Genomic DNA, 14,396 nt, shown 5'->3' with positions numbered 1-14,396 from the left:
AAAACCCCTCATTCTAAAACTCTTAATTGAGAAGTGCAGAACAAATACAAAAGTTGGTCTCTTACTGCCACTAACACTCCAAGTGTGACTTTGCATTCAAAGGCAATAATAACCTTGAGTTTTTCAGCTTCGTTGTCATTGTTTAGCTATAGGGAGAGGGAAAGTCTGACATTGATTTTGCATTATTGCAGCCGGCTACTCAACCAGCTAATAGTATGTATATCCAAGCACTCATGTTGAACATATTAATGAAACACTTTTCTTTATGCTGCATTGTACTTTGGGAAGGCGAGGGGGGCACCTTTGCTGCCATTAAAAATCAATTTTCTTTTGCTATGGATTTTTATTCCCGAGTGCCAATTTCTCCTTAAAAAGAGCTAAATAAGCCCCCAGAAAGGATGCTTTCATGAGAAGTCCTCTTCTGACCTCCCCTGCCAGGTTATGCTTGCTGCAGTAAATTTTATTTGGCCTTAGTCTTTTCGACTTTGGCTAACGTCCCTCTATAGTATTAGATCCAAAGAGCTGTTGGGCACAGCGCATTCAGCTATTTTTCAGGTAAGTTACACAAAATCCGCCAAAAAGGCTCTGTGGCTTTGCTCTCTAAGTGAACCTCAGGCAACATATGGTCATTTGTTTTCTATTGATTTTGTTCTTACTTCTGGAATTTGTTTCAATGGGTTGTGTCTAATCATATGCAATAATATTAATCCAAGGCATCTGCTGAGACAGCAGAGCAGAGCACGAGGCACTGCATGCTGAAGGACAGGAGAACACTTCAGTCTGCAGGAGTGGCACTAGGTGGGCAAGGACGGTCACCTACAAATTGAATGTCATCTCACAGCGCGGTGCCTTTTCTGTGCATGCACTTTCACATGCACCTTGGCAAACACTGCCCTTGTTTGTCTAGGCCAGGAAACTGCAAGGAGAGTGATGCAGCAGTCGGCGGGGTGCAACACCCGAGGGCAGTGCTGGTGTCCTCACCCCGGACAGTCCAATCGGCAGGCGCATTAGCAAGTTACACCATCTTCCCCTCTTACCTGCAGCAGGTAGTAATAAATTCCTGCCAGGCCATGAGCAGCCCCCACATAATATTCTTGGTACCATTCATACATCAGTGGAGTCTTTGCTGTGAAGTTTCTCTTTTTAGCTAGGTTTTCTCCAGAGGTTAAGATTGTTTCACAAACCTACAGGGAGAAAACCGATAGCAATAATGAGAGAACCAGAATAAAAATCTTCCCAGTGGAACTTTCTGCTAAGAGGTATGGAGAACATAGTGAATGGAACGTGATCTTTTGGCCACGGACGGGCACAGATTAATTTTCCTCGCAGAAAGTAGGGGTGACTGTGTTCTGCCTAAAGGACAGAGATACAGAAATCCTGAACTCTCTTTACTAGAGCTGACAAGAATTCACTTGTCGGAGGAAAGCATGAATTCCTTCAGGCATGAAAGGAGACACCTGCACGTGGGAGGTGAGATCCGGCCCTCATCTTTGGAAGGGCCATACTCTCACATGGAGCAGGCTGTTCTTCTCACTCCCAGTCACTCTCTGTGTTTCCAACAGCACTCAGAAGGACATTGTCAGCTCCCTGATCCCGCCTGATCTTTAGAGGCCGACACACCTATTTTCCACCTGGGCTATGTATGCTAACCGGAGAAACAAAACCAGTAGTTGAGGCATCCTAACAAGGGGATCCTAACTGAGATCCTAACAAGATTCCAAAAAGCACAAAAATGTGGTACCTGCTGAATATGGCTTTGAGGAATCTTTTCCACTCCAAAGTTCTTATTCACAAAGAGAAGAGCGTAAATGTAGCCCATTCGTCCATAGAGAATTTCATTTGGAGCATGGGGATCAATCTTATTTAGATGAATTAGCCTGGGAATAAAAATACATGCCTAAGATAACTTGAAAGGGATCAGATAATGGCATATACTTAAACTGGGACATTCAAAAATACATACACATAAATATATGCATAGAAATATTATATATTAATTTACTATTACAGTTATTTTAAACATTTTAAATATAATTAATATATAAACTAAACATTTTCATAGGTTTATATTATAAATTGTTATACATTATTACCCATTAAGTGCGCTGAGCCAGACCACAAAGGGTAGTCCGGGTTCAAAAATTACCCCTCGACTAAATTTTTCTTCAGTTCACAATAGAAATGAAAAACAAATTCAAAGGATGAAATCTACTTGCACTGAATGAAAAGCCTGCTACACCCCAGTTACTTACCTCCTTCCTTAGTTCATTTCTTAACATGTCATCAGGCCTCCGTGAAGTGTCTGTACCACGGCCTGATGTACCACAGCCGATAAGACGTGAGAGAGCACAGAGGCATCAGTCAGCCTCCCTGTCTTCCCAGTCTCCCAGCCGTCCCACCCTTCTTTTCAGAAACAACCACGGTTACCAAATTCTTGGATAGTCCTAGAATTATTTTATGCACATAGAAGCATAAATATGCATATCTATATCTCCCCAAATGTTCTGTGGCTTGCTATTTATCAATACATCTTGACAAACATTCTACATCAGCACATCCAGAGTAGTCTCATTCTTTATCGCAGCTGTATAGTATCCCACTGAAGGGATATATTATAAGATATTGATTCCCTACTGATAGACTCAGCGTGGCTTGCCACAAAAAGTTGTTTCTGGTTTTGGCTCCATGTAAGACGGAGTAAGCACACTCCAGCCTGCCTCTCCTGGTAAACGCAGCTCCAAGACCTGGAGAGAATGCACAGAGCGGCTCTTTGAGGACTCCAAACAGTAAACAGCAGCAGGCAGAGTGGGGAGGACCAGAATTTGAAGTACTACCAAACCAGTGGTGAGTTTACCATATTTTCATCTACGGTATTCCCCTGGCCTGAATTCAGAATAGTCCCAAACCTGGAAGTGAGCCCCAAGGGCTGAAAGAGAGTCCCGGAAGAAACCCTTGAGTTCTGTCTCAAGAAACAATGGGAAAGGGCATGCCTGACATCAGAGACAGTGAGTAAAGCCTCTCAGTTTTCTTTATTTTCTCTCTTCTTCCCTCTGTTTACTCACACCCCGGGCCGCAAGCAGTCTCACAGGGTTGGCAGAAACGAAGGCAACAGGAGCCCATGGAAGCCAGGTCTCTGAGGGAGGGACCCTTCCTCACAGACTGGAGGAGCTGTGGTCCCAGGAGGGTGGGGTAAGCCTCTACTGTTTCACTCCTTTCTCACGTTGCCAGCATTTAGCCCCAGATTCAGCTGCAGTTGTGGGAATACTTGGCAGAGTGGATTTCTTTCCAGAGGACCAAAAAGGGAAGCCCCAGGGAACCAGGAACTAGGTGGGGTTCGCAAGGAAAGGAGCTCAGGAAGGCAACCATATTTGTAGTCTGAACTCAGAGAATGAACCTTTCTGCCTTTCGTAGGGGGGTGGTGGGGAGGGTGTGGAAAGCAAATAGGATAAGTAGGGAAAATGTCTTTGCTCTTTTGGATTTTTATCACATGAAATTTTTTTTTTCAACGTTTTTTATTTATTTTTGGGACAGAGAGAGACAGAGCATGAACGGGGGAGGGGCAGAGAGAGAGAGGGAGACACAGAATCGGAAACAGGCCCCAGGCTCCGAGCCATCGGCCCAGAGCCCGACGCGGGGCTCGAACTCACGGACCGCGAGATCGTGACCTGGCTGAAGTCGGACGCTTAACCGACTGCGCCACCCAGGCGCCCCTTATCACATGAAATTTTGAAAGTACATCTCAATTACCCCTAAATTACCCTATATAGTCAATGTGTTTTCAGTTATTAAAACAATATAATTTTTGGTGAAACTTGACAAAATATCAGTCTACTGGAAAAGTAAGAGGGAAGAGCCAGGGAATTTCAGGAAAAGAGCAGTAATGAGAGGACATCGGCCCTACCAAATAATAATGGCTTTGTCCTCAGGTAGCAGATGACACTGACCGCACTGCCTGAGGACAAAGCCATTATTTGTTTGTAAAATTCTCTTGTTGTCTGTGTAGAAATTTACTTTCAAAGTAGTTAAGTATAAACAGTGCCTGTGCAAGTATATCATCTAACTTTATATATCGGGAATTATAAGCATATTTAATATATGCTTTAATTTTTAGCATATTTAATATATGCTTTAATTAATAAGCACTATTTAATATAAACACTATAATAAACATTTGAAGTATCCAGAATCACACCCCTGGGGTGCCTGGCTATACTTGAACGACTCTTATCAGGAATCACCATTCAGAGGCAGTCGGCACTTGAAATAAGTTTACCAAAATCTACACCAGAGGATTTGCCGATAAGTGAGGTAAAGAATGTTAAAGACGGTTTTTTTTGTTGGTGGGATGAATGGTGAAGACAGGTGGAAGGTGTGGAAGATGGTACTGGCTCTACTACTGTTTGATCAAGAAGACCTAATAAGATTGTCTGGGGACAAACGTGGTTTTCTCTAAGTCACAAGAACAGGGCAGGAGACTACCTGTGTGTATGTGTATGTGTCTTACTTCCTAATCAGTGTTTGTACACTTGGTTTCTTTATTTGGTAGGACTTGGTTCACTGCTCGTGCTCTCATTTTAACGTACTTAGTGTTAAGGTTACAGCTGAGGGGGGATACAGCTCCTACTGCTAATCTCTGGAGACCACCAATATCTACAAACAACAAAAACAAACAAACAAAAACCTAACGAGTGCTGCCACGTCTATAACCAATGGGTATAATGAAGAGTGTCCTGGCTCCATAGGGAAGGTACCTGTGGCAGAACAGACAATTCCTTTAGCCCAGCCCTCCCCACTCCACTTCCATAAGGCTGTGGTCGGGGAGAGGAACACTCACAATTTAAAATTAAAAAGCCACGTCTTAATAACCAGAATGAGATGCTTTTAGTGACTGAGAGGGGCTAACAATTATGAAATGGACTGAGTAAAAGTTATAAAAATGTCCTTAAGAGAACTCACTCCTGGTCAGGAAAGAGGGGTGTGAAAAAGCACGGCGGGTTGCAGTTACCGACAGTTCTATTATACCTTGTCGGTTATATTATACCTCAACAAATGGAGGCATCTCATCAGATTGGTTAAACATGCAAATGCTGGCTCATGTATGTTTTTTCTTCTATATGTATAGGCATTAAACTCGCAGTGGAACAGTGGTTATCTTAGGAATAGGGACATGGTGGGCAAAGGTCACTTTCAATTTTCTTGTTGTTTCTTAAGATTTTCCCCAATGTCAGCAGGCCTGTCCGGTTGGTAGAATTATGGGCCATTTTTTTTTTCTACTTCAGTATCATACACAGACACACCCCTAATATTTTTAAAGAACTTAAGAACATTTATTAAAAAAATTCTATTTTATTCTCATGCCAGAACTGGTAACTCAGTAATGTTGAGATCTTAACAAAATAAAATCTTTTTAGTGGATAAAAACTCAACTGTTGTAGTAAACAGAAGGAATACTTCAGAGGTTTGATTTAAAAATTTATTACCAAGTTTTAATGTAAGCATATTAAATTGTATTGAATTTAGATATGAAAAAGCATTTTTGGTCTGCTATTATAAAGGAAATTGCATTATTCAAAAAAGGAAAATTACTGTGAATTTTTTAAACAAATACTGCTCTATGGAAGTTACTCAGAACAATTATTGCATTAACTCCAATGATGTTCTCACCTAAATGTGTTTGAACCACGTTTCCTTTACAGGCCAATGTTATGGATTATATTACCACTAGGTGGCGATACATAATCAGCATTCCAATTATTTTGCAGCCAAACGCATTTGCATTTTGGAAGTTTAAAGTAGATAGCAAAATCCTTTCAAATGTTTGAAGATGAAGTATTGCTCAGAGTATCTCCTTAAAATAATACTTCAGACTTTAGGGTAAGAAAGGAAGTATTCCTTTTTTTTTTCTGGATTTGAATTCAAATCCTTAAAACTCATTAGCTGGTTCTGATGATTACTAAAGGTAGCATTTTTAACTGCATGTTTTACAAGCTACATTCTCAAGATAAAGTGAAGAAATGATAGCATTTATAGTCATAAAGGTTATTTTGTGTGTTTTCAAAAACTCAAAACCAGAAGCACATCATTGCAGCTCCATTTGTTTTGCTATGTTGATATTAATAGCAACCGATCTTCAGAAGAGACATGGTACTGAAATGTCACTGAAGGAAGAATAAGGACATCTAAAACCAGGATAGTTCTGTTCCACTCCTATTTCCCGAGGGTGTTACTGGGGAGAGTTTTTACCTTATATCATCTAAAGGATTGTAACTTTTTAAAAAGGAGTCCTTTTCTTACTCATCACACTACAAAAGAGAGAGTGGATACTTTCTGACCAGAAAGCCCAAATTCATTATTCTAAGTCTTGGCCCCAAAGCACTTTGTATATCACATCAGTCACTGAACAGTCAGTAGGAACAGTCAGTAGGCAGTGCTCTCTCTGCACGGTGGCACCAACTGTGTGTGGAAGGAAGGGTGAAAACGAACACAGTACAAATCAAACAGAAGGGGAAAAATTGTGCTATTTATCCTTTTCCTTGCCACCTGCCTCCACTAACAGCAGGACATTTGAACATGGACACAGACACAAAGACACACACTCCTTTTTAGGGAGTTATAGACCCGTCTGAGAAAAGTGTTAAGTGTTCTCTCCATGCTGACTACAATTTGGGGTTTTCTGCAGACCTGTGGAAGCCCTAAGATTCTCAGGGCCCCAAAGTTAAGAATCCCTATCTTAGGGAAACATTGACTCCTTTGTCTCTATAACTCAAAATGATGATTCTGAAAGACCATCATATTAAGAAAAACCAGGAAAGGTAAGCTGAAATGGGATGTGAGGTGCCACACACAGAACTCTGCCATTTCCAAAGGGCTATGTGATGTGAAGAAGAAGGGTCAGTAAAAAATGAAACAAACCAGTAGGTTTAATATCTAATGACATCAAATTATTTCAATTGAATTGAGAAGACTTACAGATTTTTCCCTTAAAAGGGAAGAAATGTGAAAGCAACTTATAAATAATTCCTTTTTTTTTTCCCCTGTTGTACCATGAACTCTAGAAATGAAAAATCAAAACTGTGGCCATGAGTAGCTTATTTTCCTACCGTATATCCACATTCTATATGTTTCATCTTAACAAATCTATTGGCTATAATTATTATCGAAATGTTGATAACGTTTTTAAAAAGATGTAAATAACAAAAACACCTTTATTATCAAGGTGTCAAAAAAAAGAAATTTTAGTTTGCCATTAAGAGTATTTTATAATAAACCAGTATTAATATATGGTACTATTCCCCCAAAGAGTGTTTCTTAGAACAGTAGGCCCTGAAATGTCCTGAGAAAAGGGGCTGTCTACTTGACAAGTTTGGCAAATTCCACTCCCTACGGTCACGAGTTTCCCCCGCGCATAAAAGCTACTGAAGGCTCTGAGCAGCCAGTAAAGGTGCATATTTAACTTTGTTTAATTAGCATGTACCCAGTCTGAATACATAAATCTTGTTCTCATGTTTCACATAACAAACAATTACTATCTGGTTGTACATGTTTTGAGAAAGGCTGGCATTACGTATAAAATACTGGGACCACTACAGCTTATTTTTATGATACTTAAGAATGATTCACTGAATGAGACTCCCTTCGGAGTCTATAAAGCAGATGTGTGGCTAAAAAAACCCAGAAACGTAGTTTCTGTGTTGCAAATCTAGATGGTATATGCATTTGCCAAAACTCAACAAATATCAATCAAACTTGGGCAGGTCACTGTGTGTAAACTTTATGTCAAAAGAAGAAAACTAAACAGGTATTGAACCCAAGTAAATGATATATATGCTTTAGTATTTAGAAGGAAGGATACCGATGTCTGCAATTTACTCTGAAATACATCCCCCGCCCCCCCACAAAAGGATTAATAGTGGATAGAGGAATAGATTGATGGATTAGATCTGTGATAAAGCAAGTACGGTAAAATGTGAATGTGAATGCTAGAAGTTATGTGGGTAGATATACAGGTATTCACTGTTCTTTCAACATTTCTGCATGTTTGAAATTTTTCATAATAAAATTTTGAGGGGGGAAAAACCTGTAGTTATTAGAATTTTAGGTCAAAGCCTGTTAATGAAATACACACCACTGCACAGTGTAAAGTTAACCAAAGATCCTCCACCAACGAAATCAGTGATGATAATGCCATTCCAACAGTAATTTATAAGAAAGAGTAGTGGGAATCAAAAACCATGGTCAAACTGGGGGCAATCACTGATTAAAATGTTGCTGGACCCAATTAAAAAATGCACTAAAGACCTTAACAGACACTTCACCAAAGAAGAAATACAGATGGCAAATAAGTATATAAAAAGATGCTCCATATTGTATGTCAGGGAAATGCAAATTAAAACAAGACGGGGCGCCTGGGTAGCTCCGTCGGTTAAGCGTCTGACTTCGGCTCAGGTCATGATCTCACAGTTCGTGAGTTTGAGCCCCACATTAGGCTCACTGCTGTCAGCACAGAGCCTGCTTCGGATCCTCTGTCCCTCTCCCTGTGCCCCTCCCCAGCTTGTGCTCTCTCACTCTCTCAAAAAGTAAATAAACATTAAGAATAAATACTAAAACAAGCAAGAAGCAAGGAGATACCACGACACATCTATTAGAGTGGCCAAAATCTGGAACACTGGCAGGATGCGCAGCAATAGGAACTTTCACTCATTGCTGATGGGAATGCAAAATGGTACAGCCACTTTGGAAGATAGTTTGGAAATTCTTACAAAATTAAACCTACCCTTATAATATGACCCAGCAATTGCGCTCCTTGATATTTACCCAAAGGAGCTATAAGGTTACGTCCACACAAAAAATTGCACATAGACATTTACATTAGCTTTATTCATAATTTCCAAAACTTGAAAGCAACCAAGATGTCCTTCAGTAGGGTAATGGATAAACTCTGGTACATCCAGACAATGGACTGTAATTTAGCACTAAAAAGAAATGAGCTGTCATGCCATGAAAAGACATGAGAGAACCTTAAATACATATTACTAAGTGAAAGAAGCCAATTGGAAAAGGCAACATACTGTATGATTCCAACTATGACATTCTGGAAAAGACAAAACCAAGAAGACAGTAAAATGATGAGTAGTTTCTGGGGTTAGGGAGGAGAGAAGAGGGATTGATAAGCAGGGCACAGAGGATTCTTAGGGCGGTGAAACTACTCTCTATGATAGTATGATGATGGATACACGTCATTACACATTTGTCCCAACCCACCAACTGCACCACACCAAAAGGTAACTAATGTAACTAATGTAAATTATGGGCTTGGGTGATCATGGTGTGTCAGCATAGGTTCATCCACTGTAACAAGTGCGCCCCTCTGGTGGGGAATGTTGATAATGGGGAGATTATGCAGGTGTGGGGATAGCACGTATATGGGAAATCTCTGTACCTTCCTCTCAAGTTTTCTGTGAATGGAAAATTGCTCTAAAAAGTAAAGTCTAGGGACGCTTGGGTGGCTCAGTCAGTTGATCATGTGACTTGATTTCGGTTCAGGTCAAGATCCCAGGATCATGGGATTGAGCTCTGCGTTGGGCTCCGTGCTGAGCGTGGAGCCTGCTTAGGATTCTCTTTCTCCCCCTTCCTCTGTCCCTCTCTCCCACTACGCTCTCTCCAGTAATAAATGAAATGAAAAAAAAAAAAAAAAAAGTAAAGTCTATTAAACAACAAAACAAAACCAAAAACCTTTGCTGGAATTGCAACTTCCTGTGTGTTAATATGTTCAGCAGAGCCTAACAGCACTGCTTGCAGTATTGCATGGAGCCAGACTTCTTGATAGAATTTGTGCTCAATAAGCTCTAGTCAAACAATAATTGTAGTTTATTAGTACCACAGTTTAGTAATTCTTCATAATTCACAAGCTTCTAGTGAGCTGCCCTGCTCTACATTAAAAATAAGAATCCGGATTTGCATGGTATTTGCTCCTACGAAAAACAATTTTGAATCAGTCTGTCATCCGTTAGGAGGCCTCCCCCAGCCCACGAAAGGAAGTGAAGTGAAGCACATTTTTTGGATTATTGATCTTGGACAGCACCTTATGTTAGTAATCACATGATCAAACTTTTGATCTCATTTTTGTTATTAAACTAATGTTTGATCTGGTGTGTGTCAGTGTCATTACATCTTACAATAAAATAGGAACTATAATGGTTGTTCCTTAACTAAATCGGGATTATGTGTGATCAAATGACAGTAGTAAGATTTACTGCTGGAAGAAAAGTACCTTCACTAAAATGTTCTTGTGCTAACACATACAGAATCCATTATGACATCTAGATCATAATCCTCAAAAAGAAATATGATTACCGGGTGATGCAGTCTTCCGCCTGCTTCTCATTGTTCATCTTGTGATACACCACAGCGCCCACCGCCAGGGGGCCCGCGTCCCCACACAGGAAGGTGATGGAACGCTTGGTCAAACTGTTCAGACCTTGCTTTACATAGCCATGTGCCATCTGTAGGTAAGCAGGGTCTCCGAACACATCATAGAGATGTAAGTAAAGCACAGAGATACCTGAAAGGTGAAAAGAGAATAATGTAACGATGAAGAATGGGCCACTGTTTTATTTTGGTTTGCTGCCAACTCAGCAGTATTGATTGTCGATAAGCCATAACACATATATAAGTAAACTCTCCGGAAGTTTAGATGACCTTAGTTCTAGACTCAGCAGCTCTAAGAACCAGACGAAGGCACTTGCTCTGTTTCTTCATCATTGCAACTGTACATAATAGGAACTCTGAGACCATCTCTGAACTCTAACCTAAGTTTATTATTAACCCTTGTTGCACTCTACTGTGTGTAAATGTATTCTTCTTGATGGTTAAATGGCAGGTTATCAAAACTATATTTCTAATAGTCACTTCTTTATTTAACATATAATCATTTACTTAATCAATAAGTAAACAAGTAATACTTGTCCTTGCGAGCTACAGAAATTCAAAGACTAGGGAGTGAAAAATTCAATTTCTCTTTCTATGGGAAGGTAATTTTGTGAATGAGAAGGTAGGGACAGTAACCAAATTCCCTACTCCAGTATCGTTCCAGGCAGGGATTATAAAACAACTACTAAGTTATTTGAGATCTGAGAAAATAAATTCAATTCCTCCTTAATTTCTTTTCTCTGTCAAGGACTCTGCTACTTGAGAAATTATACTGTAAAAACTGCCAATGACTTTTGCTTTGGGCCTTCCTCGATTTGCTTCTTATTCTTCAAGAGAAGCCTGCCATATATATATATATATATATATATATATATATATATATATATATACATACATACACACATATAATTGAGGTGTTGTCTGAATGCCTGTCACAGTAGATAGAGCCTTCCCTCTGAAGCCAATTGGTCTCAGGGCAGACTCAAAGATGTGGAGTAGGGAACCTACCTGCCTGCAGCATTTCTAGAAACTCATTTCTCCCCTTAAAGTACATTTTCCATCTCATTTACCATTTTTAGAAGATACAGAGCCTCTGTTTAAATCTAAATTAATAGAGCCAATCTCTTCATGGATTTCAGTGCAGTAAAAATGCAGTCTGCAAAATTACTTTTCACTGTACTGAGGACAATTTTAAATTTAGATAGTTTTCTCATTTTGCATGGGTAATCTCCAAAGCTTTGTGCTACAGACAATTCAATTTCACATGTATATTAAGGCCAAATTTTCATTTCCTGCCTAAGTTAATAACCTTGTCTGCTCTTTCAAAGTGGCTTGGTGTTAGGAATTCCACAAGCTGATGATCGGACGTACCAGTGCTGAAGGTCTGCAGACGTAAGTGTACAAAACCATGTATGTAAGAAAAAAAAAGCTCCTTTTCACAAATGATCAATGTCAAGAGCTTCTTCTGCAATTAGGTCCTTAAATGGCTTCATCTCCATCCACACAAGGCATCTGCCAGTGATCCATTTAAATTGTTACCCTTTCATTTTGGCCTCCTATTCCCATTGCTGCCTGAACTCCCCTAATTGAGTTCTGTGAGCACTGCAGCCAGATAATGACATGACTGAAGTCTGAGAAAATACAAAGTGATTAAATACGAGCCCAATGATTGTTTTCCTTTTCAAACCTTTGTCTCTCATTATCAACAATTCCTCTTGGCCTAAATATTTTACAAACAAAACCCACTGAAGTTTGCAGTGGTAAGGTTTGATGCATTTCTCACGAAAAACAGGTAGTCATTTCTCCATTCCACCATATTTCATTTAGATGGAAAACTTTTTTTCTTTTTGATTAGCAGAGAATTCTCTTCCTGGGTTCTGTTCCTCTTCTTCTCATTCTGGGCCTCAGCATCCCTGTATTTTGGTTCAGCGATCTGCGCCTCAGTTTACGGTGTCTACCTCCTGTCACAAGACACCCATGGATGAAAGGGTTTCAAGTGAGGAGTGTTGCTGCCAATTCACAGAAGTTTCTTGTATAAACTTACTAGAAATGAGTCTAGGTCCAGAAAGTAAGACAAAATGTGTAAGTCGAAGACATTTAATGACTCATCAATTCTGTGTACCCCAGATGACCCGATAGAAAAAATGGGGGAACTGTGTGTGGTTAAATGTCTTAAACCCGATCGTTATGTTCTCCCAACCTTTAGCAATATTCATGCATATAACATCACCTTTGCATAAATACTGAATGCTGAGAGATAACTAGCAAGGTAGGAAATAAAGACACAACCTTGAAGGCTTGGCAGGGAAAACTCACCCCAGTCCCCTTACATATACCTGCAACCCTGGCCCCGGTCTATGCTTTAAAAAACTTTTCAAATGTTAATTTTTATAAAAATAAGTTTGTTATTCATGGAAAAAGTCAAATGGTACTGCAAGGCTACTATGCTTCTCATCCACTGAGATATTAATATGCCTCTAGGGCAGGGCCAGGTTTGGGAGGGAGGACTGCAGTTGTATCCATTCATAAACTCATCCCCAAGTATGATTTCAGCCTGTAAATGACATTTAATATAATGAGAAAGAACATTCGTACTGGCTTCTAGGATAACAACCATCCAAACTGGTCATGAGACTCAACACAGGATGATATATGGAGCTTAATCTTTTTAATGTTTCATTTTTCTTTTTATCACAGGATGTGCCACTTAATCAGAGTATTTGGGGCTTAAATTTGAGCAGCAGATAAAATTTCATTCTATATTGTTCACTAAGCGAAAGGCAGGATAAAGGAGATTTGCTTCCTTCTTCTACCCTTTCACCTTTTCTTCCAGAACAGAAAAGACTAAAGTCAGACGTAAATTTTGATTGCATTGGGGTGCCTGGCTCAGTTGATTAAGCGTCCCACTCGATTTTGGCTCAGGTGATAATCTCACAGTTTGTGGGATCGAGGCCTGCGTGGGGCTCTGTGTGGACAGTGGAGAGCCTGCTTGGGATTCTGTTTCTCCTCCTCTCTCTCTGCCCCTCCCACACTCACTCTCTCAAAATAAATAAACATTCAAAAATAAATTTTGAATGCATTTAGTTGTAAAAATATACTTCAAATAGTTTTAGATATTAGAATTACTTCATAAAAAGGAAAAAAAAAAAGGTGCCTGGATGGCTCAGTCGGTTAAGCATCCAACTCTTGATTTCAGCTCAGGTCAAGATCCCACTTTTTGTGAGTTTGAGACCTGTGTCAGGCTCTGTGCTGACAGTATGAAGCCTGCTTGGGATACCCTCTCTCCCTGTCTCTCTGCCCTCCCCTGCTTGTGCGTGTACTCTCTCTCTCAAAAATAAGTAAATACACATTTAAAAAAAGAAAGAAAAAAAAAAAAAGAAAGCTGCCCCCCCTTAAATCTGGAGGGATTTTGACATCTTCATTGACATAAAATTGATGTTAAAATATCCTGTTTCTTAGCTGGTCCACTCCCTGATAACTACTGTCATTATTAGGCTATGAAAACTAATGCTTTTTTGGTCTGAATTTTATTGTCTTGTTAAATTTGCTCATATATATGACTTAAACTTATTGACATATTCTAAATGGGAAAATAATCCATATGAAGAGAGATACATTAAGAAATGAGTAAAGCAAAATCTAATCCATTATTTGCCCATTAATCCCAAAGTCATTAAAGGTGACCAATAAAGCATTTGGGATAACTAATCCTGTTCAGTAATGAGTACTCTCCTTCAGGAACAAGAGATTATTGCTACTCTGGTTGGTTGTACTTCATTTCCTATAGGGTATAGGAAAGTTGTAATAGGGATACCCCCTCTATTTTACATGCAAATCCAGATAAATATAACATCAGGAAAAAAAATCATTCAAGTACCTTTTAGAATCAGGCATGTGAAGTTAGCAAATGCTTTAGATATGGCAAGTGCATTCCTTAGTTATTTACAGCTTTGGAGGATGGGTTAGTA

At 39.6% G+C, this 14,396-nt stretch overlaps 1 protein-coding gene and 1 long non-coding RNA gene across 6 annotated transcripts in view; one reads left to right on the top strand and one right to left on the bottom strand.

Annotated features, from left to right (window-relative positions):
- The window catches only part of LOC144617127 (uncharacterized), a 179,575-nt gene that overhangs the window by 147,259 nt on the left and 17,920 nt on the right, over positions 1-14,396 (top strand). The window lies entirely within an intron of this gene.
- Positions 1-14,396, bottom strand: part of LANCL1 (LanC like glutathione S-transferase 1) — a 37,155-nt gene that overhangs the window by 7,563 nt on the left and 15,196 nt on the right. For all 4 annotated transcript variants that reach the window (XM_078450908.2, XM_060623363.3, XM_078450909.2 and 1 more), the window contains exons 4-6: positions 10,354-10,561; positions 1,742-1,877; positions 1,038-1,184 (exon numbers count right to left, since the gene is read on the bottom strand). In XM_078450908.2, coding sequence (XP_078307034.1) covers positions 1,038-1,184; positions 1,742-1,877; positions 10,354-10,561 — 491 coding nt within the window. The remainder of the gene's footprint in view (positions 1-1,037; positions 1,185-1,741; positions 1,878-10,353; positions 10,562-14,396) is intronic.

Source organism: Panthera onca, chromosome C1 (assembly GCF_046562875.1).
Source record: "Panthera onca isolate mPanOnc1 chromosome C1, mPanOnc1 haplotype 2, whole genome shotgun sequence".
NCBI classification, from domain to species: domain Eukaryota; kingdom Metazoa; phylum Chordata; class Mammalia; order Carnivora; family Felidae; genus Panthera; species Panthera onca.
This window is presented reverse-complemented; position numbering and strand designations above follow the sequence as displayed.